The sequence below is a fragment of the Micrasema longulum genome, unplaced genomic scaffold, assembly GCF_059751315.1.
Source record: "Micrasema longulum isolate JH-2025_06_02 unplaced genomic scaffold, ASM5975131v1 h1tg000373l, whole genome shotgun sequence".
NCBI classification, from domain to species: Eukaryota; Metazoa; Arthropoda; class Insecta; order Trichoptera; family Brachycentridae; genus Micrasema; species Micrasema longulum.
In genome coordinates this window covers 105,886-133,539 of record NW_028277574.1, presented here as the reverse complement: position 1 = coordinate 133,539, position 27,654 = coordinate 105,886, and the positions used below count along the sequence as shown (strand labels likewise).

General features: G+C 34.4%; 1 protein-coding gene across 1 annotated transcript; it reads left to right on the top strand.

Annotated features, from left to right (window-relative positions):
* Positions 1–3,526: 3,526 nt before the first annotated feature.
* LOC148282144 (forkhead box protein O-like) lies at positions 3,527–22,848 on the top strand. Its single transcript, XM_088225578.1, has 3 exons — positions 3,527–4,473; positions 21,999–22,384; positions 22,784–22,848. The coding sequence occupies exons 1-2, from the start codon at positions 4,290–4,292 to the stop codon at positions 22,289–22,291; spliced, it is 477 nt and encodes a 158-aa protein (XP_088081704.1). The 5' UTR covers positions 3,527–4,289; the 3' UTR covers positions 22,292–22,384; positions 22,784–22,848.
* The last annotated feature ends 4,806 nt before the right edge of the window (positions 22,849–27,654 follow it).

Below are 27,654 nucleotides of genomic sequence, written 5' to 3'. Positions count from 1 at the left end.
TGCACGATCCATGGTATCCACGCCTCCGGTTCGGCGCCTTATTTCTTCATTTCTTATTTTGTCTCTTGGACATACACCGAGCATCTGTCTTTCCATGGATCGTTGCGTGCATTTTCATTTCTGGCTACTTTTTTGTGTTATAGACACTTGGTAGTACTGCATTTTAATAATAATAAAAATACGGATATACTTTTATTCTACCTTTATTTGGACAAGTGCAAGTATACATAAAAACTTCCTTCACACATGCAGCAAAGGTAAAAAATTAGATATAATTAAAATTTTAGAGATAAACGGCCTAAAGAATTACCCAGATTAAACGATCGGGTAACACACGTTTATTCCCCATTATTGTATCCTTTAAAATACAAACAATGACACTACTCGATAAGAATTAACTGCCGGGAATTTTGCTTTTAGAGAATCCCTGCCCCCGGGCCCGAGGACATGGCTTTCGAAGGAACCACCAACCAGCGGCTCCTGTTATAGTAATAAAATTTAAATACGTATAATTCAAATACATTTAAATAAAATAATTACAAAACTTCCAAAAAGTTTATTTATTTACGTCTGTAAAAACAAATTTAAACAAAACTTGAATTCATACAATTGTTATTAAGTCATACTAAAATCATTTTAATTTAACCTCTTTGATTCTCGTAATTATCTAAAATCATTATTTACAACCCCTGTTAAGACTTATAAATAACCACCAGTCTGACGATGTCGGTCACGACGAATCGCGGTAACTGATAAAAATTATAAATAAAAGTGGAATAAAACTATACAAGTATTTGTATTATTATAATTTATGTACTTTTATTTGTGCAAACCTCATCTCCCCATTGAAAACGGCTGTTATCTTTGCTCTCCGCTACAAACTTAAAACCAAGACTTATTATCTCTGGCTGCGATACGATCCCACTGACTATTTAATAATGCTCATACTTACACACACCTGAACACTTACTCCCACGCTAATACACACATTTACACTTACTCTCATACAAATACACATAAACACATCCTTTTGTTGTAACACAATTAAATAATATATATGATTTTCATATAGAAACTTCGCTGGTCTGTCTTTAAACCGTATTTTTTTTAATGTTATGATATTATTGTCTACTGTTTGATTCTTTAAAATAAATAAATAAACGGTAGGTAAATCTCATTGACAATAATAATATCTAGCCTTTCATATTTAGCCTCTTCTTCTTCTTCTAGTGCCTTGCCGGGTCCCCCCGACGTTGGCGATCACTACAGCGAAAGCATATGTATCTGTCCTGGGCTACTTTTATATTTCGCAGTCAGGACGACTGCTTATTGATATACTCGCCGTAGTGATTCCTGGGAAAAAGATGACCAGAGTGGTTTCCCGTTGCCTCCTCTGGTGGATTTTTCTATCGGGGTTACCTTCCCTTAGCTGGTTGGTTTTGGTTTTGAGGCGCCAAAAACTCGCCTTTCATCCTCTCGTTGTCTGCTGTGATCACACCGCTATGAGTGTAATCCCATTGCCCGGGGTTCGCGACGTGGACGCTAACGAGTTGGACTAGTCAGTAGTGTTGCCGGTGGAATGCAACTGGGCGTTTGCAGCATTTTATAGAATCGCATCCTCCAGCAAGATGTGACTCACTGCGACCCTACTGACAGTTCGAACCCCATTTAGCCTCTATTAATAATATTTAGCCTCAATATTCTCGTTTTGAAAAAAAAATAATGATGATTAAAAGTAAAAACAAAACATACTATATCTATGATATATATATAAAACAAATACCACATTTTACACACATCACGCCATAAGCCACAATCCTTATTTACAACAATAGACATACCTACCACCACAAATAGTCACGTGTTATACGTATTCTCGTCAAATGTTGATGTTCTGTTAAGAAATTGTATTATAGTATATTGTCGCCTCGTTATTATACCTCGCCTGTTTATCTGAGAGAGCTCATCCAACCTCTTTCACAACACGGACTATCTCTTCGTTCTAGTAACGAGAGAACCCTTTTAATACCCTGTCATCGCTCTAATTTTTTTGCCTCCTCTTTCACAGTAGTAGCCGCTCGATTGTGGAATAATCTACCCACTAATGTAAGAGACGCCCCTTCTTTATTTACATTTAAGTCGAGATTGAAATGTCACTATCTAAATATTTAAATTGTTCCTTTATCCTTCTTCTTTCCTTCCCATCCCCTCTCCTCTCTTCATAGTAAAGTGTTATTTTTTTTTTATACATATATTTATTTTTGTTAATCTTTGCTTTTAATTTTTGTATAAAATTGTAAGATTCAATATGTCCATGTATTTATAATTTTCTCAAACTGAACGGTTGGGTAGGTAGGAAGAAATTGCCTTAAGGCAATATGCCCGCCCTTATATGTATATTTATTGTATATGTATATAAAGTGTCAATAAAATAAATAAAATAAATTGTGTTTTGTACGTAATTGGTGCTGTGTTAGGTTTATGTTTTTTTGTAATAATATCATTGTATTATACCAATATAGCACTGTGCGCTCAACAATAAGCATAAATAAATAAATAAATTAGGTTTTTCGTGCATGCATCTTTTTGTATATGCATATTCTGTTTTTTAGTCCAAATTTTTGACTAACCCATCTTTCGACCAGTTTGTCTTTTGGTTGGCCGTAAGCAATTGGTTTTAGCAATAATTCCGCCAAAGTACTTATGCTTTGTACTTGAAGTTTTGAATAGATAAAGGTTTCATCTTTTTAACTTCGTAAAAATCAAAACATGGAAAAATTGAAAAAATCTGAATGCTCAAACACAGCCAGAATGATATTAATTACTCCTTGCGTGAAATTTTCCTTAATCACTTTAACAAGCCAACAAAACTAGTTCAAAGCATTTCTTCCGTCTTGTTGGTGATGTTTCTATTTTTAATATTACGTAGGTACTGTTTTTTACAACATAAAACAGTGTCTCTTTAGCGAATGCAACGATGCTAAATATAACTATTCAAATAAATCATATAATGAAATAAACCATTTTTATTAATTTAGTTTATAGTCGTTTGTATTGGCGCATAGCGTTCAAAATCTTATGTAATATGCATATTGGTACATTTTATTATTATGTACAAAATACGCAAGAGGATAAACTTATGAATAAACAATGTTTCTTCAATATTGCTACGAAATATGCACAATTGTACAGTTATCGTATGCGGAATATGATGGAAGCGCATATATGTGGAATATATATGATTGAACCGAGAAGTGCATAAATTTATTTCGACTTAGAATCCAATAGTCAATGTGAAGATAGCACGTTCAGTCTCGGCGGAGACCTAATGGAAAATCGCGAAAACCAGTTTAAAGTTTAAAAGTTTTTGCGTACTATTACGGTAGCTCTGTATCTTAGTTACTCGGCGCATGCGCATCTACAGTACTCGGTACTCGGACGGAGCCGAGCGGCGGCGGCGGGAACCGAAAGGTGCCGAAGAATTCGAACGAATGAGCGGGTAAATAATTTTAAATTCTCCGCTTCCAGTCCGAGCGCGATCGCCTGCGGAAAGGTCGTGTGACGTGGCGCCAGCAGGCTTTTACTATTACGCAGCGACATTAAAACCGCATGGTTTGTTTACATTTCATCGCAATATTTTGACGAATTCTCGCGACTCGAGTCGATCCCGGATCTATCCTTCGAGCGACCTGATATCGCGACGGTGTCGTCGATTCGCGGAAGAACTTTTTCGATAGTTTCGGAAGAAAATTACGCCGGGACGGAAAGTGATATCGGCGGATTGTAGTGTTTCGCGAAGTTTCACGTGTGGAGACACGAAATTACGCAGCGCCGACGGCGTGTATATTTAGCCGGTCGCGGGGTGGCGCGGAAGGAGACGGCGTGCCACGAATTTAAAATCTCCGCGAGAGCGAGAGGCGCCGAGCGGGACGCAGCGCAAACACGGGACCTCTGATAACCGCCTCCAGTTAGTGTTGTCACATGACCCGACCTTCCCGGCAGCCCGCCGAGGGTCCCGCGCGAGACCCGAGACAGTGAAACAGTGCGACAGCGAGACAGCGAGACAGCGAGACAGCAGGCGGCCAGTGTCGCGGCTGATAGCTGACACCGGTGACTGTGACTGACTATCGCGGATCCTACCGTCCGCGGCCCGCGCAGCGCGTTTGGCTAATTGAATTTCAAATTTGACCGCGCACCGCACTATACCCGCTCGCGTAACTCCTTACCTGTTCCTCGGCTGGCATGTCGCTGTGAGCGCGAGCCCGCAGACCGCAGGACCCGGAGCACCGATGGAAGGGTACAGCCCCTGGCAGACGCCCCCCGGCGGGTGCGAGGGGGCCATGTTGGGCTCGGACCTGGAGCCGCAGGTGCGCGCCCGCTCCAACACGTGGCCTCTGCCCCGTCCCGACAACTACGTGGAGCCTCCGGAGGAGCATGCCACCAACAACTCCAACCATCATATCCCCAACATGGGTAACCCTCCCTTCACACTTATGATCAATGCACATACACAACCTCCCCGTGAGGCATTGGCGTGTCAAAGTCGCAAATCTGAATTTCAGGCACTTTTGATATATCGCACCCCCAGAAGTACACCGTCGTAAGTCTAAACTTGGCTGTTATGAATGCAGTTTAACCACTTTTCTCTTTTGGACCTACCTCAGTGTTTTTTTGGGGGTGCGATATAATATGGACGTATACATACTACAAAAGTATATAACAATTAATAAAACTAGTTTTTTAATAATTAGATATACATGCATAATGCAGCTGGTTAAGTACAATTTATAATACTAGTTTTAAACTTTTGACTTCAATATCTCAAAACGATGTTGTTTATAAACATGTAGATTCGCAATTTTGGCATTGACCCCACGCCGACCATCTACATAATTTAAAAATATAATACAAGATATTCAAAATGTTTGTCTAATTAAACCTATTATAGTTATAATTAATGGAGTTTGGGTAGTTAATATAATGGTAAATAGTATAAGATGTGTTATTTAAAGAATTTTCGTATTGATAAGTGTAAATAAAATTATAATAGTAAACATAACTCTTACCCGTGTCCCCACCAGGTAATATGCAAAATAATCAGCCTTACTCTAGAGACTGAATTTTATTATATTGAAAATATATTTAAGATAAATAATTTATTTTGACTATATTTGGAATCGAATTAGGAATGTCAATTCAGTATGGTCATACATACACTCACGAAAAATTGGACAGGTAAAGTATTGAGTCGTATTCTACCTTTCATGTATGTATCTATACTCACCGATTCAAGTTTTTATACAATGTTCTACAGTGTTATCGCTCACTCAAAATATCACAGATACTTTCAGATAATTGTCGGAATATTCCTACATCGATTATTATTTTACGCACTCGTTTGCTATTGTCTATTATATATTTATCACGATTTAAACGCAATATATAATTACTTATAAAGTGCATAAAAAGACATAATATAGCCACGTTTTTTCAGCACTTATCATTTAAACAAAAAATGTTTGTATCTAGTCAATACCTAGTACCTATTGCGGTACCATGACAAAATATTGAAGCAAGGGGCAATGCAAAAAGTTAAATTGACTGTAAAATGTAACCCAAATTAAAACAATAATCATGAGAGATGTAATAGTAAAGATCTATTCAACACGTACAATTTTTTATCACATTTTCTCCATTATATTGTAAATAAATCATTATTTATCACGCTTATCTAAGAGATACCACGATGTTTGACTTTATTGAGCCAAAAACGTCGAGTGATAAGAACGATGTAACAATTCCGAGCGTATTAATTTATTCCCTGGCATTTCTCGATTAATAATAATTAATAATAACAATCTTATTGAGAATCTTCGTATGTTTTGAGAACTCGAAGTATCATCGATCATGACATTATGTAACTGTTGCCGTGAACTATGACCCTAGATAAAGCGACTAACTTACACATAACACACTGGACTGAGCTGTCAACATTCTGGACTCTGCTACTTGAGCTTATTCGCACGAAAACCATAATTAACCTAACTTTTATTCCCCTTGAGCTTAACTAACACTCCTCGAAAACCAAACCTATCTTTCGGTCCATGATTTCCATGTAAAATTCTCGATTTAAATAAAACAATTGTTTTGTTTTGAATAATCTGTGCTGTTGATTTAAGCCATACGTATTTATATTATATACGTCGTTATTTTAAAAGCGCTACGATTTTTTTGAATCTACGTTGCTGCTTATTTGGTACGAAGAAAATTTACGTCACAAATATGACGTCATCCGCAGGTTTATGAATGGTCAACTAATAGCAGGAATAGGATAAACTATGACGCTCTAAAACGTGTGTTTGAAATGTATTCAATTTTACATGAATAATAGATTTGTTCGTTTTAGAAATATTTCCTCCCACAACAATGAAATGTTCGTATTATTTTTATACTTGAGGTCCCGGACTCAATTACTAGCAAGGTCGACATTGAATATTGGTTCATGATCGTGATACGCTGTACTAAGTGTACCAATGCAGTGACTTATGCACCATTGGGTGCGGCTAAGTGTTTGATGACGTTATCATGCCTAAGAAAACATTTTTCAAATCTTATTTCCGGTAGCAATAAACTTCCATATTTGATTTTTATTTTACCTAGATTTCTTGCTTTGGAGTTATTTACTATTAAAGTAGTTGTATTAAGTTATCATGAAAAATCGTCATTATCGTAGAACAACGACACATGTGATTTTCTTCAACTTTACACAAGAGCGGTCAAAAACGTTTTTTGACATTTTATGTCATATCTCGAAAAGTATGTTATTTGATACTTGGGTAAGTTTTGTACATTTATTTTTTTCGAACCTGGAATATAAATTTCTTATAAGCCCTTTTCAAGATCAAATAAAAAGAAAGTCACCGTCGCATTTTTCGCACATCCATTGTTGTTCTTCAATTACGACGAAATGTTATAAAACCATATTATTTCTCAAATTTTATGTATATCTTCATGTACAACTACGTTATATATTATTACTTAACAAGTTTTATGTATTGATTGATTTGGTGTTTATTTTGTTGAACTCCATATTGAAACTTATAATATTAGAAATCAAACACTGATTTGAATTTACTGAACAATTTATTTTATTTTTACAAATATAAAAACGAAAATTTCGTGACAATTGTTTCGCCTTGTTAAGGCATTTTTAAACGAATGTCGTAACAAACATTCGTTTGAAAATGCCCTAACAAGGCGAAACAATTGTCGCGAAATTTTTGTTTTTATATGTGTAAAAATAAAATAAATTGTTCAGTAGACTCAAATCAGTGTTTGATTTCTAATATTATAAGTTTAAGTTTTATGTACCTGTTTTTCTAATTCTGTTTGCGACATAATCTTTTTAAAACTCTTTAAGTTCTGACACAAGTTGTCAAATTAGCCTATGTATTTTTAAGTCTCATAACTCAGTATCTGAAATTCATGCTTAGAATATAAATACTATGCTTTAAACGTGTTTCCGAAGGTCCATTAGATGTACGTAGCTTCGGCGTCGGCGTCGCGTCGCAAGCTAACAAAAATACGCCGGTGCTTGTAAAACAATCTTTAGATCTTGTTTTATTTACCACGTAGAAATACTAAATTTCCTCTGTAATTTTAAATCGAATAATCAAAAGGCGATGTTATCACATCGTCTCGTTTCTGGAATTCTAAATGTTCTTATGTTGATTTTTGACGAATTATTCAACGGGATTCCCCAGCGTGCTTTTTGGTATCAAACTGGTTGTTGGTTTACTAAGAATGATACATAATACACATGCAAATTACCCCAGCTAATTAGGTATTCGAGAGAATACTGGAAGAGAATCGTCAAGAAAATATTTCCCGGAATGAATCAAAAATACATATCACATTTATTTATGAATTTAATATAATAACATGATTAACCAGTTTATCAACAACATAGGGATTCAATATACTCTGATATGTTTTTATATCATATACATAATGTATCACAACACAATTCTCAGAATATTTCTGATGCGTAGTAACTACGCAGGTATCCAATGAAAAACCTTTTTTATGTTATATCATACCATCGTATGGTCAAACTGACGATAGGTACATATATCACTAAAATACGTATACGGCTCATTAGCCATTATTGGTGAAAACAATTTGGCTGTCTTGAACCACCCCCGTATTCCCCTGACTTGGCGCCTTCAGGTTATCATCCGTCCACCTCCCTGAAGGCACACGTGGGTGGATCAAATTTTCAACGGACCAGCAGGTCCAGAAAAATTTCTCAAGTGTGGAAAGGAGCTTGCGGGAGAGTTATCCGAGGAGGGCATAAAGAAGCTTGTTCCACGGCTCACCACTTGCATTGAACGGGATGGCGATTATGTGAAAAAATAGTCAACAAGTTTTTCTAAAAAAATATACAAATCTAGTACACTTACTTTCTTAACATGCCTCGTACGTCTTGTCATGTACGCGCGCCCATTATTACGACTTTTGACATGTCCATTTTCAAGTATTTGTTGGATTTAGGATGCCATGTCCTTCTCGGTCTTCCTCGATTTATGTGTCCATCATCATTTTTTAGCCGTTCATTCGATGTCCAATCGCTCTACATGTACAAACCAATGTAGAATTCCTATCTTTGTTTTGTCAAACATTAAAATTCTACTAAAATTTCGAAATCAGAATAGGACTGAAATCCTACATAAAAAATATGTTAGTAAATTTCAATAATGTGTAAACAATAAAATAAATATATAACAACATTTATTTTAACCACTTTCTTTTTCTACCGGCCGGTTTCTTAGCTGCACTATCTTCTTTATCAAGGTATAATTAACTTGGTTAATTAATTATTTAATTATACTTTGATAAAGAAGCTTGTGTAGCTTTGAAACCCGTCTGTAGAAAATTATTAAAAAAAGGCCGTTAGAAATAAAGTTAGTGCTTCAAATATAAATTTTATAATATATCACATAATGGATATCGCAGTTATACAACAAATATATAAAAATAATCTTTTAATTTTAACTCTTAAAATAATTAAGAGGTGAATGTAAAAAAAATTGAAATAAACAAACATTGTCATACATATTAAATCAGACTGAGGAATCTAAAAAAATAGACTACTACTTCACAAGCTCAATGTGAGACATAAAGATATTTTTGGCAGTTCAATAAGGAAATTGAAAACCAATTTATTATCTATCGGTCTGCTTTCATCATTTATTATAAAGGTGCCAGTCCCGAAACAATGAAATTCTGCATTGTGAATCACCTTAAAAAACAACATCTCATTTTAATTCTGTCAGAAATCGAACCCAGGACCTGAACAAAGTTGTCGAATGCGCTAGCCAATAAACTACGGGGAGGACTTATCTCCACTCTATTTCCTTTTTCAGGATTTTTACCTTAGAGTAGCCATCGAGTCGAAGACCCTCGACCAGGGTTCTAGTTTATTTCACAGACAGAATTGTATTCTTCATACGTCTGAACACAGAAACACGTCGATGTAAGCTAAAATAAAATTGCATTATCATAATGAAAAAAATAAACTTGCATTGGAAAACTTAGCATTTTTTTTACCAACACCAAAAATTTCCCTTGTACCAAAATCTGCGCGACATTCAGAAACTCGATATTAAGTTAGAATTTTCTAGAATGGCATAAGGATGATAATATTTGTATATGCCGATCCTCAATCATTGACGTCTTTTAGAAACGCAAATAGTAATTTAGCAGGAAATACAGTAGCAAAATATTTTGGACTTCAGCTCAGTCCAGTTACGCGATTTTCTTTTCAATAATAACATCAAACAACTTTTTCTTTCTCTTTTTTCCACGTCCGCTCCTAAGTGGAGCATGTGGACATCACCAGACTCCTCCGGGAGACCCTATCGCTAGCCAGCAGTCTCGCCAATTCCACGTCAGTCCCGCGTCCCTTAGTTCCGCCAAATAAAGTCGAAAGATCGTCGCCTTTCAGGACGACGGGATCCTACAGGTGTGAAGAAGAGGCAACTTGGTTTATGGCTCGCCTGTGGCATCCGCAGCACGTGTCCAAGCCAAAACTACTAATAATAGTATTTCTGTTATTTTATAATAACAATAAGCTCGATTTTACTGTGTGGTTTTCAGTAGTATGTTCGCCTAATAAAAATATATAGTGAATGTTAGTAAATAATTGTATTTAAAGTATAGGGTGATCCATACAATAGAACATCGTAAAATGGGCTACATTGAATGGTTATTGAATTATTGTTATTAATTAGGGACATTATTTTTCAAAACCTTCTTAATCTGAAATATTTCCATATTATTTACTTTTAATCCTTTATTATTTGTGGGTTTGATTTAACACTACTTTCCGCAAAATTATTAATGCGCCATTATAGACTATATATTTATAAAAAATAAAATCTATGCCGAAGAACAAAGTGAGCAAAATATACTTATCGGGTGTTTTTCCAAGCGGGATACAACTTTAATTTGAAGTTAAAGAACCAAATATTTGCTGAAATGAGTTAGTTTTTATTAGGCTCGAAATAACAGCAATGTTATTTTTTTTTTTGAAAATGGTATCCGACAAACATGTTCTCTGCTCTCTTTTAAAATCCGGCGTTATTTCGGAAATGATGCGTGTAATTTTATAGCAAATTTACTTTTTTCTTTAAATCGTAAACATTTATTAGTAATTTTATTAAGATTAGAAGTTGTAATGGCTTCCAATGCTCCACAAGTTATTGGTTTGTTTCCATAGGCCGTGGACTAAGTGTAGCGCTATTGTAAATAATCCAATGCTGTTAAACCACAGGATCATGGAGGCCAATTAACGGGACCATTTCTATAAATAATGTTGTCGCCAAATGTATGCAGTAAATTCATGGTTTCACGAAGAGCCCTATACGCTTGTGAACTGAACATTGATTTTTTCAGAAAATTTCCACAATTTGCAAGCGTTCGAGTATGGCGTTTCATTATTAATTTGAGTATTGTTACAAAGCACAAAAATGTAAAAATATCATTATTATTAGTTTGACTAGTGACAGTATTACCAGTCGAGAGTTCTAAAACGGCAAAAAAAACCAGCTACACCATACACGGTTTTTCAGGGCGAGACCGCGAAACTTCAGAGGAACATTCCTCACAAGCTTTAAAAAAAATATTAATCATTTTTTTCCAAAGTCGTCAAAAAAATTTATATATTTTTGTAATATCAAAATGGAGTAAATCTTTAATTTCTCGAACTAGCATCCCTTCCTTGAACCCTTACCCCTACCCCTACAAAAAAAAATGAGAAAGAATCTTATTTGACCAACGAAGCGATACGCATCAGACGCGGACAAGGAAAGCGGCTGGGTAGGAGAGGGGTTGGGGTTTGTGGAGAGACTGTTTGTCTGAGAAATTAAAGATTTACTACATTTTGAGATTATACAAAAATTATAAAATGACTTATTGGGAATATTTCATTACGATTTTTTTTAAAGCTTATCACGAGAAATATTCCTCTGCAGTTCCGCGGTCTAGACCTGAAAACCCGTGTATAATACGTATACTGGAAAAAAAAACAAAATTCAAAAATAAATTTGGTTTTGGCAAAGAAAATTAAATATTAATATTTAGTTAAAAATATAAATAAAGCATTGAAAAGGAGACGTAGAATCTAACAAATGAAAATAATAAAAAATATATGTTCAATCATAATTTTAAATCAGTAATAAAACGTATTGATTTTAAAATCAATATTTGTCGTGTGTCCGGGGGGAATGAGAAATACAGATCTGTGTTCAAAATATAACCAGAAACCTAGATGAGTGTTTTCGAGTCGATGACCACTCTTGGGTAATAATCCTGAAAAAGTCAATCGAGTGGAGATAAGCCCACCTCCTCGTGTAGTGGTTGGCGAGTTTGTTGTTCTACCATGCCTGAGGTCCCGGGTTCGATTCTTAGCTGTCTGGACGTAAAATATCGATTTTAAAGGTTCTTTACTGCAATATTTCATTGTCCCTTGTCTAGCATCTGAAGCGTAATTGACCTCCTTACTTTTCATTTAACCAAAACTATTTAGAAACGCTGCGATTGTAACGTCAATGCAGTGCCTTACGCACCAAAAGGTGCGATTAGGGAAATGATGATAATACATAGAAAAATGAATGTATTAAACTAATACTACGTTTTTAATGCATATTTTAAAATTTTTTGAGATTTAAGAAAAGTATTTTGAAAGTTGAAAAAAAATCATTTACAGAGTTAAAAATATAAAAAGCTTCCAAAATAAAACAAAAATAAATAACTTAGTTATATTGTGAACTAATAATAGCATGTGTGCCTAGATAGGGTTGTTAAGGCTTGAAAATGGTATGTATTATTAGCTCTATCGCAAAAAGTCACAAGTATTAAGTATTTACACTCAACTTCATTTATTTTCCATTTGTTGGTCTGAAAATTGCCATAAAGAGTAAGATAAGAATTTATAAAGTATTCTTAAGACCATTAATGACATATGACGTTGAAGCAATGGCAGACACAGTCAGGAGTCAGGACCAAACCAGTATTGGGGATTTCCGAAATTAAGACACTGAGGATGATAACAAATAAAACTCTAAGAGATCGCGTAAGGAATACCAGAATAAGATAGATAAATGAGGCTGAGGACATCTTAGGATGAAGAAGTCAGCGAAGGAAGGACTGGTACGGTCATGTCCAAAGAATGGACACCACTAGACTCCCTTATCTCATCCTCGTGGAAGACTTCCCAAAAAACGGAAGGACAGATGGGAATCCACTTTCCAGGAGGAGCAACCCCCTGAAGGTCTAAACATCTATTCTGGAAAAAGGGGGAGTGAGAATTAAAACACCGGAATCAAATAATATTATTATTGTATTGGTATAAATGAAGGTACGCTGTTTGATCGTTAAATAAAACCTTTTGCTAAAATTACATAACGCTTATAAAAACTTTTTCAAAAAGAATTTGATCACCATTACACTGAAATAATGGCCTTATTCACGGTTCAGGAATATCAATAAAAATCGCTCAGAAATCTGAAAGGAATTTCGAATAAGAAATCTTATAGCTGATTTTGCAAATTTTTACCAGTATTCCGTCGATTATTTTTTTTGTTTTGAAATTACGTAGTCCGTGGGAATACACGCGCGTAGACTCTGAATCATAAAATGATTTAATTCTCAATTCAGAAAATGTATGTTTAAAATTATTTTTTACTTATTTAATTTTACAATTCGCCCAAGAGTCATTTTCAAAAATAACCCAAGTAAGTAAAATTAGTTCTAATGTATAATAACCCTATGTTAATGTGCTTGCCGGTGAACCAAGTACGCATACAAATTTTGTTTGTGTTAGTAAGCCCTATATAATGATTTAAATGAAAACTTATTCTTACGCACATATAAAGCAAGGGTTATTAAATATTTGAATGGACTGTACAAACAGGGTGAGTAATTTATATATATGGATACATATTTTATATATGTTTGAATTAAAAAAGCATGCTCAAATGCAAATAAACAGTAAAACTGATCGCGTTACTTGCCTGTTGGCAGATGAACGCTCAAAATGTGGTCTGGTTCGCGGGATGCGTTATCTTTATTTATTTTGCTATCGAACCCTGATACAATGAATGCAATTACCTACCTTTTACTGGGTTCTGGCTCCTTTATTGTTAGGAACTTTTCTAGTGGCAGTCAGGATGATCAGATCCTGTAGTCAGGAAGGAGGGGCACTTGCCGTATTTTCTTGAATATTATATGCGACTGCACGACACAGTGGATTTAATGAGTTATTGATCGCAAAAATTACTTATTCGCGATCGCGTTGAGAATATCACAAGCACATGCACACACGATCAGATGTTTTTATGGGGCCGGGACAATAATTGGTACCCACAGTAGGCATCGCAACATATTAACAAGGGCCCAGTAGGTAGCAAACAAATTTGAACGCCTTAACGTAGTCAATGTGCTTTACACACATAAAGTAATATGCGTCATAACCAAAAACTGTCGTTAAAAAAAAGGGAAATAAAAATGGAAACACATTATTAGTTACACACGTACAAAATATACAATATGTTTTTAAAAATACAGTATGTAAAGGGAAAAAAACTTTTTTCAAATAAAATGTAAATTGTAAAGAAATTAAAAAAAATAAAACATAAAAATTTCATTACTCTACAGCAGTGATTCCCAAAGTGGTCTATATCGCCCCCAGGGGTCTATGACAACCTGCGAAGGGTCTACGTCAACGAAAAAAAATTTTGGGGGTCCATGAAATGAAAATGGGGGTCCATGAAATGAAAATGGGGGTCCACGAAAGTGGATCTCAACATACACTGATAGTACTTCTGGCTGCAAAAAAACATACCCGTTACTTATCCTGTATTATGGAATATAGCGAGCAAATTTTTAATTTCTTTTCCATCGTAATACCTAGTGGAAAGGGAGTTCAGCGCTTTTACCAATCTCCTAACGAAAAAAAGAAACAGACTGGACATCAATGGCCGAGGAGATTAAAGATTAAACCTGACAAAATTGACGCCAAATGTTGATAATTTATTATTAAAGCACCAGGTTCGTCCTTCCCACTAAAAACATTTACTTATTGCCTAGTTTATTTTATGTTACGTTTATTTTATATAACAGATACAAAATATTATTTTGAGAAGTTTTAATTTAAATTCAATTAATAAATGTATAAACTTAACATTTGTTTTAACTTTAAGTTTTTAACACTAAACTTCACTACAGTTAGAAATTTATGAAAAATCAATATCAGGTAAGTAGGGTGTCTACCAAAAACCGAAAAACATGGCTAGGGGTCTACGACACAAAAAAGTTTGGGAACCTCTGCTCTACAGTAAGAGTATTCTTTATGGGTTTTTTGTCGGTCTTAAAAACTGTCATGGCCGCAGTTTTTTGAATTTTACATAATATTTGAATGCCTGCGCCAAATCAATGTAAAAATTGGATAACATTAGGATGTGTTGGCATTACGGCCAATGCGTGTTGTGCACGACATATTATCAAATGTTAATTTTCTGAATCAAAATCTGATCCGTTTAATATAGCAGGCATGCAAGACACATGTCCCATTTTACACGCATCGTCCAAATCCACACAAAGTAAAATAAGGGTGGATTGACATTTATTATATTATTTCTTTTTTTTTTAATTTTTCAACAGATTCTTATTCTTATTATACTTAATAATAATATTCAGCAGATACTCTCAGTCGAAAATCCTGCAAAAGGTTATGGAGTCTTGATTAGTCGGCCTCGTGGTGTACTGGTTATTGTGTTTGCCTGGCATTAAAAAAATAAATGTAATAAAAATAAATTATAATGTAATAAATATCAATACATCCCATGTTATTTTATCGTGCCGGGTGGATTTTTGCCGTGGTGTAAAATGGGCCTTACGGATAGTTTTCGCGATGTTCGAGTCGTATGTGCGCTGTGCGCCGCCGCCGCGCCGCGCCGTTTAGTCGCTAGTTTTGAGGCTTGCTGGCGTTTCGCAATTTAGTTGTGTATTCGCTTATATTGGAATAATTAGCAATAGCATTGCTAAATCATAATGAACTATAAGTAGCGCTATAAATTGCTAATTGAACTTGCTAAATTAAACGAAATCCCAAGTATAGCCAACGTCAAATAAGCGATTTGAATTTACTATCGAATGTAGTATTAGCAGCAGTTTGGTTAAATATCAGAGATTGTGTTTTTCGCTGCATGTGGCATAGGGTAATAAAAAGCGTATTTCGGCTCGTGGGAAAACGAATTCTCACGCGGATGCGGGGCGATAAATCGCGGGGGCGAAGCCTTGGGGCTTCTACGATATTATTTAGCGGAGTGGACTGTATTTTAATTTTAATGTAATAAGTAAATATCCTCGATATGTGATATGCAGTGTCAATCGGTCACAACCCAACGAATGAGATGGATTAGGAATAGCTGCCACTAACCTCAGTTCATTCTGTACAAATTTATATGAAAATTGCGCACAACAATACAATGAAATTAAGGAACGTTTAAGTAAAAAACAAAACAATGTTTTTTTATGTTTCTTCATAGAAAAGAATAAAAATCAAGTTAACATCCTTACAACTTTTAATTATTGTCTCTACAAACAACGCATTTTTTAGCGTTTCGCCCATGTTTAGGTATGATTATCTATGTTAATGTTTTACACATAGAAATAATTGTTTGTTTTTTTGTAAAATTCAGGTACTTCTTTCCCTACAGTATATATATTTTTTAATATTTTTAAACTAAACTGTATGCCAGTAGTTAGGCCCACAGTATTTATTTTATTTGCCTATTTCGCGCCCTTAACTAGACAGGCGCCGTGGCGCTGATGGCTAGACGACCAACTATAAAACGGGTTCGATTCCCGCCAGTTGCAAGAAAAAATTCCAAGACAGATTTCTTCTCGATTGGTCTCGGTGTTGTGGTGCATTTTTCAATACCTCCTTCAATGTCCCCTCTATCCCACCTGCTGACAAGCCGCTAAATAGAGGGTGAGCGGGTTATCCCTTTTAAAAAATATATCATCTAATCCCCAAAAAAAAATTGACGTAAATAAGTCATTTTAATAATTACATATTATATGTACCTGCAAGATGTGTATACATTTAACAAACGATGCTATTAAGGTTAGCATGCTAAATAAACGGAAGGAAAACAGCAATAATTGCCGTCGCTGGCGTGCGCTATTCACGTCGCACAAAGATAGAAGCCTACCAAATTGGCTGTCAAGGCTCTTCCGCGTCCCCTCCCCTCGCCTCGCCGCCCCGCACACCCTCCGTGACCTCCCGCGACGCTCTCAGTCAGGGACATTCAACACGTGGTTTTGCTATAAGCACCTACAGACAGACTTTTGTATATGTATGAGTATATCTATTATATGCCCATAGTAACACGTAGGTAGAAACTAAGAACTTAAATTCTTCGCGAAGTGAGCTCGTTACAGAAGATAATTTTGGCTACTAAAATGCAATCTTTTCGCCTTTCGTTATTACTCATCAAACCGTTGCAAAATGAAATGCAGCGTATCTGAAGCATCTGTTACCGAAAGATAAGGTGTTCAGTGTTACGCTTCAGGTGCCAGTCCAGAGACAATGAAATAATTTAATGTAAACCATCCTTAATAACGAATATTTCATGTCAACCTTTCCGGGAATCGAAGTTGTGACCTCATGCATGCTAGGTGAACACACCAACTACTGGACTATGCTCAACCATCGACTTCAAAACACTCGTCCAGGATTCTGGTTCTATTTCACACACAGAACTGTATTCCCCATCAGCCCGAACACAGAAATCGTTGTTATTACTGTTATTAAAATTAAAATGATAATTTAAAAAAAAAAATGTCTTTGTCATTTTTCATAAAATATTTATTTTGTTAAAATGCGTCACAAAAACATGTTCAACAACTTTTGCAAAATACCCAGCTCTCGCATACTTAAATTTCACTGCCTACCTATTGACATGGTAAACTTTTCAAAAACCATACCAGTCTGACGATGTCGCGAGAGCGATCAAACCGGTTATTGGTCTATCAAGCGAATTAAAGTGTCACCCTGTCATTCAAAAAATATTAATAAAAATTACAATTAACCGGGAAATTTCACCGGTTTAAATTTAATTAAATGTAATTGTTTGCCGCGGACAATAAAGACACACACTACCATAAATCAGTTTTCCCAGTTTCGAGAACAATGGTGCGAAGCTACTACCTGGAAAAAACTCTGTTTCTAAATATATCCCAAGCTTTTATTTTTATATTTTAGTTGGAAACATTACTTACTCGTATGTTTTCATCAGATCTACCAAAACGTACATTTAAAAAAAAAACACGCTGATAAGGAATATTTTTTTAAAATCCTCAAGGATTGTATTACCAGTGCGAACTGTTTTTTTGTCTTTGAAGCCCCAAAGGGGTGAACCCTTTGGGGCTTCTCCAATCTAAATCCTTTTCTTGTCTACAAATATTTGGACAAAATTAATGTATCAAGAGATGTATTATGTAGACATGTATACAATGCATTCGGTGGATTATTAAATATAAAAGCTGACTACCTTCAAGTAATTCGTCGAATTTGGCCAATCAATACTCCGCACCCCAGATTCCAATCACGTGATTTTACCCTTAAGTCACGGAGTGGAAATGGTGTTAATTATTATGCAGTCTCAAATTAACACTTGTAAATAAAACATTAAATTAAAAACATTATTTTTTTTCATTTTTTTATATGTTCGTATATGATAATCTCACATACATTTATTATGACTAGAAAAAACTAAATCAGTAGATTTTTCTGGTATTTAGTAGTTAACGCCAACTTTTTGTAGGGTGATACTGGTACAATATAGGGGAGTATTCTTACGATTCATAAGATGTACCATTTTAAAATGTATGAAGGTGCAGAAAAACAGCTTGGTAAGTTTACGCATAACAGGGGAAAGGGTTCATGTGCTGTTAAAGAGTACCTTTCGGCGGTTCAATTCTTTCAAAATGCATTCCCGGAAGGTTTTCATAATGTAACTTATCAAGTTTTCCCCCTGTGGTTTTCGCTGTGTAACGTTTACGGCTTGCTATGTTAATTTACAAATCGTAATATTTTATCGATTTGCAAGTGGTTTAAATTAGGGGAACAATTAGCGAAGCTAAGGTCTTCTAATTAATTTGTACAAAAATAATAAATTAATACACCGAATCAGCAATTCATAACTTGTTTCAATCGGTTGTAATAAGAATTTTAATTTCATTCGCGTCTTTAAAAAGGGCCACGTGTTTTACCTCGCGAAATCGGTTTCTTTCTATTTTATTGCCTTGGGCATAATATTTCAAGCTTTTTCGATCGTTTTTTTGCACAGGTGGGTCTTTTTATTCTGATCTTTGAAATAATTACAACAGGAAATCATTAGGAGTTAACGTTTCCAAAGTAAATCGACCAAATGGTATGGAAATTAAATTCAAAACAGCGAATTGTTTTCATTTATTGAATTCACTATAATGAAATCTGTTATCTACTCTGGATTCTTGTCGTCTTGGGCCCCGATTACAATGGGAAGTTAACAGAGTTATCTTCAACTGACGAAAATTAGTATATTTGCATGAACGTTTAAAGTATCTTCGTCGGTAACCTATAATTTAACATGTTTAGAAGAAAAAATTGTATACACATTCTGCTTTTCATACCGGAAAACTTAATTTTGCTTTGTAGATAAAATTGAAGATAAATCTTAACTTCCCATTGTAATCGGGGCCCTGATTTATGGCACTTGAGTTTTGTTTACCTTTTTCGCTGCCTTTTCTTTGTATTATCTAAATATTTTTTATTATTTCTCTAGAATGGCGTCGGATATTAAAGTTCACGTTTTACATAAAGCCCCATTGATTAATACACGCTAGTTTGAAATGTATTTAAGAAGTAAACAAAGAAAATGTAGTTTGTACGCAAGCAATAAGTATAAAGTATGAATAAGTTACACATTCATAATTACACATAGATTCACATTGGCATTTTTCGCACCGCAATGCAACGGAGGCCGCCCTATATACGAATGTCTTGTACTTACGCAAATCTCCCAAAATATCAAACTAATAAACTTCAATTTGTTTTCAATGCAGCAGCAAGGCTTATTACGGGAGTAAAAAAATATTCTCACATCTCACAACATCTTCGAGATTTGCACTGGTTAAAAAGCCCAGAGAGAATTAAATACAAGCTGTGCTGGACAGTATTCAAATCCCTTCAAGAAATGGCTCCAAAATACCCGTAGGACCTTTGTATTAGGGAAAATACATGTCAAAGAAAATCTACTCTTAGGTCAGCATTTGATTCAGGAATAGGAAAACTTGTCGAAATCCGGCGATCCGGCGATCGGCAATATATCACTTAAGTTTAGTTAGAATGCAAGTTTAGATATACAATTGTAAAGCGCCCTTGAGGTGATTTTTTACTAAAATGGCGCTATATAAATCAGCCAAATATTATTAATATTATTATGAATTTTTCAAAATGTATCATTTCTTTTTAGGAGACTATCTAATTACCTATTTATTAGTGTAATTATATAGGTATTTAAAACGTTCACTCGTGCAGGTATACTGCTATATTCAATGTACGTAATTGTTACTTAAAAATAAAATTAAAAATTATGCCCATCTTGTCGCTGTGCCGCGACGGCGGCGGCGGCGGCTGTTTCGCGTGGCGTCGTGCTCACACCGCGCCGCGGAATTATCAGAAAATGCCACAGCGCGACGCGACGCGACCCGAGCGTCCGAGCAAATGGCGCTGTTCAATGTAAAAATGTACACGAATCCAACGATTCCGCAGAGCTCTGCAACTCCGTACATATTAAATATTCATTTCAGAATCCAGTCGTGTACTAGGAACAGATTACCAGAGCTGGTTTTCGCTCAATCGTCCCGCAGAACGCACTGATAGCAAGGTCGCGTCTGTCTCGCGTCTCGCCTGACCTTGGGCTTGGTACATAGTCGAGAAGATTCGATGCCGTTATAGCGCCAAATTCTTCTTCCGTCCGCGTCCGCGTCCTCACCAAACCACACAAATTAACACCTATCAATCCACCTAAGCATAAAGTCTCACCGAAATATTTCACTCTCGCGCGAAGCTATGTATTTCATCTGTGTCTTTTTATGAGGTTATATTTAGCGACGTAACTTACTTACAGCTGAGTTTTCGATTTTAAATCAAAATTTGGTCTGCAGCGAGACGCTGCGACCGCGCCATATTGAAACAATTATCGTCACGACTTCTTCAAATCTTGAATGTACCTAATCTTATTTGAGTTAGAAAAAACGTTTATAAAAGTTACAGCGTGATCAGTTTTGTATTAAGTAATTGTTGAGTTGTAGTATTCAGAGTTCGCCTTGTCTTAAAATTAAACAGTGTTATGCGAAGCAATAATGTCATTATTAAATTGGGAATAAATTCAGGCCAATTTTAAGTTAAAAGGCGTATCGTTTCATAACGCATTTATAATATTTGATCAATAAACACTACTTGGTATTCACGCATTCATTTAAATCTCGAAACGTGTAATTTTGACTTATGATTATATGTAATCGAATCGAGGTATGTATTTAAGAATTCATAAAATACTTGCCATAACATAATCCTATATAATTTAAATTTATTGACGATTATATTTATGATTCTTCAAAATCATGAATATATTATCATAATTATCAAAACAGTATAAACTAGATAAAATAATATCAATACAACGCAACTAGGTCATATCTTCTAATGGAAGATTATGTTATAATATACCGATTTAAACTAATCTCAATTTATCCCAATTGAAAATATTCAACTAACATCACATTTATTGCAAACAAATGTATATAAAAGTTTTTCAGTAAAGGTGTACGTATGTCTTTGCATATTAAGCTTGAAACTAAGCATCTTAACTTCGTGTTACAAATAATCAAGGTATGTTGCAAATAGTACGTACGTAGGGGTGCCAAAGCAATTATTTATGCACCATTATAAATATGTGAACAAGAGTAAGAAGAAAGGAGAAGAAAACATAGTAGAGTATGCTAAATGAATGTTAAGGGGTCTATTTTCAAACTTATTTAGAGAAATAAATTTTACTGAAATAACTTATGAAGAATTTTACCTATATCTGCAATACAATTGTTTTTATTTACAATTGGTTCTAGAATCTCGCTAGTGAAAGCTTTTGAATACATAATATATAACAGAATTTAAAAAAATGTTAAATATTGATTCAATTATGATTACGATGGTTAATATTACGCAGTACCTAATGTAATCCTTTCAACATCAAATTATTAGTTATAAGCGGTGTAAATACCCAGACTATCAGATTCCTTTCTCTGTTTTGTACGATATGTTAGGATACCCTATTTATATTTGACACATATTTATTATTTTTTTAAAGGGCTTTTGATGTCCACAGGAGCGACCATTCCTTCTCCAGCATCAGTGGCCGCCAACAAAAAGAACTCTTCAAGGCGAAACGCCTGGGGAAATCTATCCTACGCCGATCTCATCACCCAAGCCATAACTTCTTCTCAAGATAGCCGCCTAACCCTGTCTCAGATCTACGAGTGGATGGTCCAGAATGTTCCTTACTTCAAAGACAAGGGAGACAGCAACTCTTCAGCTGGATGGAAGGTAAGAATTCAGCTAATGTTTCAAACACCAAATAGAGAAAAAATAAATTTACCATTTTATTTTATTCATTTATGAACGAACAGTCCCAAACAGAATTAACACAAATTATTATAAAATAATAGTTTACTTTAGCTGCAATAAAAAAGTAAAGAAATTATTTTTAGACCAGTAAAAATAATATGGTAACTAGGGGTGGTATTCTGAATCTTCTCTTCCCCCTAGAGAGGGGTTCATTTGGGGATTTGTATTTTATATGTTTGCGTTTACACTTTGTTTCATATTTGGTCACATTGATGATTAAACGTCAAATAAATATGAACACGTGAAATCTAACAAGATGATTTTCGTTTAGAACATCATTGCGACCTTTATTACCCAAATTATCCATTACCCAAAACACTTAATTAGGTTGAATTGACCAAACCGTAAACGTTTTTTTTCGTTTTACAGTATATACATCATTTGTCGTTTAACATCAGTGTGGCTATTATATGATACAAAGTGTCGTCGCATTTAAACAATAAAAAACCCCAAATTAACCACTCTCTAGGGGTAGAGAAGATTCAGAATACCACCCCAGGACCAAATTTATTTTATTTTTTCAACGAAGAAAGTACAATTTATCGCCAAAACATCAGAATTACTAGTTGGATAATTCCGGGTTTAGTGCCCGTGGCTAGTGTTGACTTCAAACCTCACTCTACCACAACTTTTTCCCAATTTCCTATAGCAAGTTATTTACAAATTATAGGAAATGCCCCCCAAAATTGAAATATGTGGATAAATCATAGGAACGTAAATATTTACGGTCAAAAAAAACAAAACGATCATAGTTATGTGTAGATTGAGTTTTTCTACTGACATTAGTTGGTGGAACTGCATTTTAAATATAATAACAAAAATACGTACATAGTTTTATATAGTTTTATTCCACTTTTATTTATAAATGTTTATCAGTGATCGGGTTTCGTCGTGACTGACATCGTCATACTGGTGAACACCAGATCACCAGTCTGGCGATGTCGGTCACGACAAAACCCGGTCACTGGTAAAAATGTATAAATAAAAGTGGAATAAAACTATAAACGTGTTTTTATTATGGTAATAGTTATAAGTCTTTTTATATATATTTCTTCTGTACGTGCGTATGTTACTGAACTCCTAAACGGCTGGACCGATTTTGATGAATTTTTTGTGTGTTTGAGTGGGTCCCTGGATGGTTTAGATTTACAATTGGACCCGGTTGGTGAGAAATTCAAATTAAAAAAACGCTTGCTGAACCAGCTAATAGCAAGCAAGCCAACGTTCTAGCGGGACAACGTCTATCGGGTCCGCTAGTGTAGTATAAACTACAAACACTTTGATTATTTCTGTCAATGAAATTGGACATGGAAAGACTAATACTTGCGATCTCATCCGGAATATAAATGTAAATTTAGCACCTAGATAATTATAATGCCAAAAACATGCCCTCATCGAGCAGATTCAATTCTAAGCAATCGGATAGAACAATATGCAAAATGTATACAGTAGAACTCCGTTTATCACGGCGGCCTCCGTGGTGTAGTGGTCAAGACGCTTGACTCACGCACGGAAGGTTCCGGGTTCAATTCCCGGTGAGAACACAAAAAAAATAAAATGTGATTTTTCTCAAGCCTGGGTGCTCTGTGATGTAATTCACCACTGTAATTAGGCCTCCTGGCCTGTTGTGGTGCAAAAAAAAATTTAAAAAAAAAAAGGTAAAATGTAATGTAAAATCCGTATTCCACTCATCCGGATTGCCAAATATCAGTAATTTAGAAATAAAGGAAAGGTTTAAATTTTAATTTTAATAAAGGAAATATGGACGTCTAGGCATTTACAAGGCTTATGACCTGTCATTCCCTTCTCAAAAATGAAGCGGGAAACGGATTTCAGAAATACAAAACTTTGAAAAATCGTAGCGCAGATAATACGATATATAAAAAAAAAATATAATAATTTTGACTTTGTTTAACAGCCTATTAACAAATAATTATTTTTTTTGAACTGAACTGAACTTCCTCATTAATCTCTATTCCTCTTTAAAACGCAAATTACAACCGCGAGTTAAATATAATAAAATAAATCGCTCAAATAATACGGGTAAGTAAAAAAGAATTACAAAAACAAGTTCTTAATCTAAATATATAAAAAAAATAGTTTTTTACTATCAGTACCTACCTAAGAAGTATTCTGAATATTTTTTTGGTTTAGTTTATATTTACACCAAATGATGGGTAATTCTAAATACCCAAAATTCGTTCTTATTCATATTGAACTCGTTTGTGACGTAAAAATACAATGTCTTTTTTTTCTGCTTTCGATTGAAATTAGTTAAATCGTAAATAATTCACCCAATCAAGTTACTTCCAAGATTTTAAAAATATTCATATGAATTACAAGGAAATAACAACTTTAAAAAGGGCTAGTGTCCAAATTATTATCATCACCAAAAAACGCCGACCTCCATTATATGAATTTTAATCACATTAGATCTTATAAATGTTTTGAAATTCATCGTGTCATAGAAAATCAATCAGGAAAAATACTTTGGATGTAACAAACATTTCTCTGCTCTCAGTTTAAATCACTAAGGGCCTTACTTATAAATCGGGTATAAAGTTAAACTTGAGAATAGTGGTAGAATAATGATGGTATAGCAAAAAGTATTTATTTATTTATTCATTCAAAATTACACTAGTTTAAATATTAATGAACTTATAAAGGTTTTTTAGGCTATGCCCGTGTCAATTACTTATAAACCTTGCATAGAGTTAAACTCGGTTTAAATCTGGGATAGCGATCATAGAAACTTATACCTGCACATTATGTGGTATAACGCTGGAATAAGCACGCAATCTGTCAAAAGTCATATTTTTCAGTAATCAAAATGGATAGTTTATCAGTTTTTTTTTTCAATTTTAAATAATTTCGAAAAAATACGACAAATTAAGCAATAATTCATAGCATCTTTATTTTGAACCTAAACAGAAGGAGTCGAAAATGCTCACTTTCTTCTATTTGACATTCCATTTTGAAGCACTATAATCAAATAAAATAATATATGTTACGTAAAAGCAAACACAATATCTTTGTAGGATTTTGTAATAATATTTTTAAGCCTTGCCAAAGGAACAGTGATGTTCCCATTTAATACGTCGTTATATGATTTTACATGGAGCTAGTTCAAGTTAGCGCTAACTTATATTTTAACAGTTCGGTGTTTATTTATTTTTATACTAACGGTTCAAGGATCCTTTTACAATAAAAAGTTTTACAGAAATAATCACAGCAGTGAACAATTCATTTTGTAATATATTATGAAATATAACTATATAATTCAACTGAATAATTAAAACTAAACAAATTAGTTAAAGTAATATATTTTTTTTTTAACTACAAAAAAGTAGAAAACAAACATAAAACATCCAAGTTGACAAATAAAAGATAACAATTAAAGCGAGATAATCTTACACTCTAAACATAAATATAACAAAGTAAAATTAAGAAAATTTAACGTAAACATAATGTGGCTAGTATTTAGGTAGGTAATTATAAAAAAGAAAAATAATGCTACAATAATACTTTATAAATAATAAATTTTTTGGATCAATATAAAAGCTCAAATAATCTTAATCTTATTTTAATTATTATGTACTGCATATTATACTATTATTATTTGGGTTGTTTAATTTCAACAGGCGAATATGGTTGGTACATGTTTATCGGAAATATTTAAGAAAAATATCAGGAATTGTGACGGAGAGAAGATGGTTAGATTTAAAGTATTTTTTCCTGGTAGCAAGAAGAAAGTCAAATTATTATCAAAGTAATCAATACTCTGGTAAATTGACATCTAATCTGAGGATTGTTAGTATACTCGTATATATTTCTAAACCTAATTCTGTCTATGGATTCTGGAAGATATGTGGAGATAAGTAGTTCAGGAGCATCGAAGAATGAATTAAGTTAGTAAATAAAAAATAAGTTTGTATTACGACTCCGAGAGGATTTTTTTAATAGAGTGATCCGGATTGTGATAGTTTTGAACCCCTGGAAGAATCTGCGCCACAAATCATCTCAGGTGATTCCCCGCGGAACCTTTTGTCCTTGGCCAGCTAAACTAAACAGTTGGGTCGCGTCCAGAACCGGTTTAGCCACACAAGGCGGACCACATACCGCCGGACAACGGATGGCGTGTTGTGCATAGAAAATTAATATGTGCATACATTATCATCTTATGTGTTGCGAGAGAAAGTATAAATGGCGCGGCTTTTTATCTCACTCTTGGCGTCACGTTGGTATACGAGTAGAACGGTAGCTTTTAATTATTTTTTTAGTCATTACAACTATACTTAGAGCGTCGGTGGATGTGATGGAAGGGAATATGCTAGTCTAGGTATTCACGAGGCTTATGGACAGTCATTGGGTCGTTTAACCCTCGTACGGCTATGATGTCACATGCGATTGGTGTACCAATGCAGTGCCCTATGCACCATTAGGTACGAAAAAGGAAATGATGATGATGATGTATATGAACAATATTTTAAGTTTGTCTGAATTTTTGTAGACAAGAACTGGATTATAAATATTAATATACTACAATTATAGGCTTATGACATGTCATTGGCTGGTTTAAGTGGCCATTTTACAAACTGTGTAACTTTCACCATTCTGCCTATATTTAAACATCTATATTCCTACAATTCTTCCATCTGTCGATCTTCGCGAAGTTAAAGAGCTGAATTATTGATGCGGGTGAGATTCTGACCTTATTATTTAACCTACATACTAGGCAACGCCTGAATTATTTTTCACAAAAACAGCTTCATAAAAATAGCCAAATTATTGTTCATTAATTTATTTATACAAACATTTAATATTTTACAAAATGGCACAAAAAACACTGACAAATTATTCTGATTGTACTAGGAGTAGGCTCAGTATATAAAGGGTCGGCAAGCCATAAATATTAGTATGCCTAGTGTTGCAATCGGTTCCTATATGGGCCAATGCCTGTTCTAAGAAACTGTTTTGTTGCGGCAAATATGGTTATCGAATATGTTTCCCATAAATAAAAATAATATTGAAAAAATATAAAAAAAGTCATAGCCCAAAAATAAATTCATAGATGATTATTTATATTTATATAGTTATATGATTTTTTATATCACTCGCACATGATTACGCAATATATTGCTGAAAAATATTAATACTGAATTTTTGATCTATTTATCTATTTAATTACTGAAAATTTCATTAAACAAAGAGATGTTAGCTCAGTTGGATTTCTTTATCTAAAGACTAATTTTTATCTGCAACCGTTTTATCTTGAGTGCGAACGATAACGTTACCTATATTTTCAGATATTGGAAAGGTGTTCGTTCTATTCTATTATAATATTTTATAGGAATGCA

Excerpts from the sequence above, each read along its gene's own strand:
- LOC148282144 (XM_088225578.1), top strand. The coding sequence starts at position 4,290 with ATGGAAGGGTACAGCCCCTGGCAGACGCCCCCCGGCGGGTGCGAGGGG. Across the intron at positions 4,474-21,998 it reads CCATCATATCCCCAACATGG|GAGCGACCATTCCTTCTCCA; the intron begins GTAACCCTCCCT and ends TGATGTCCACAG.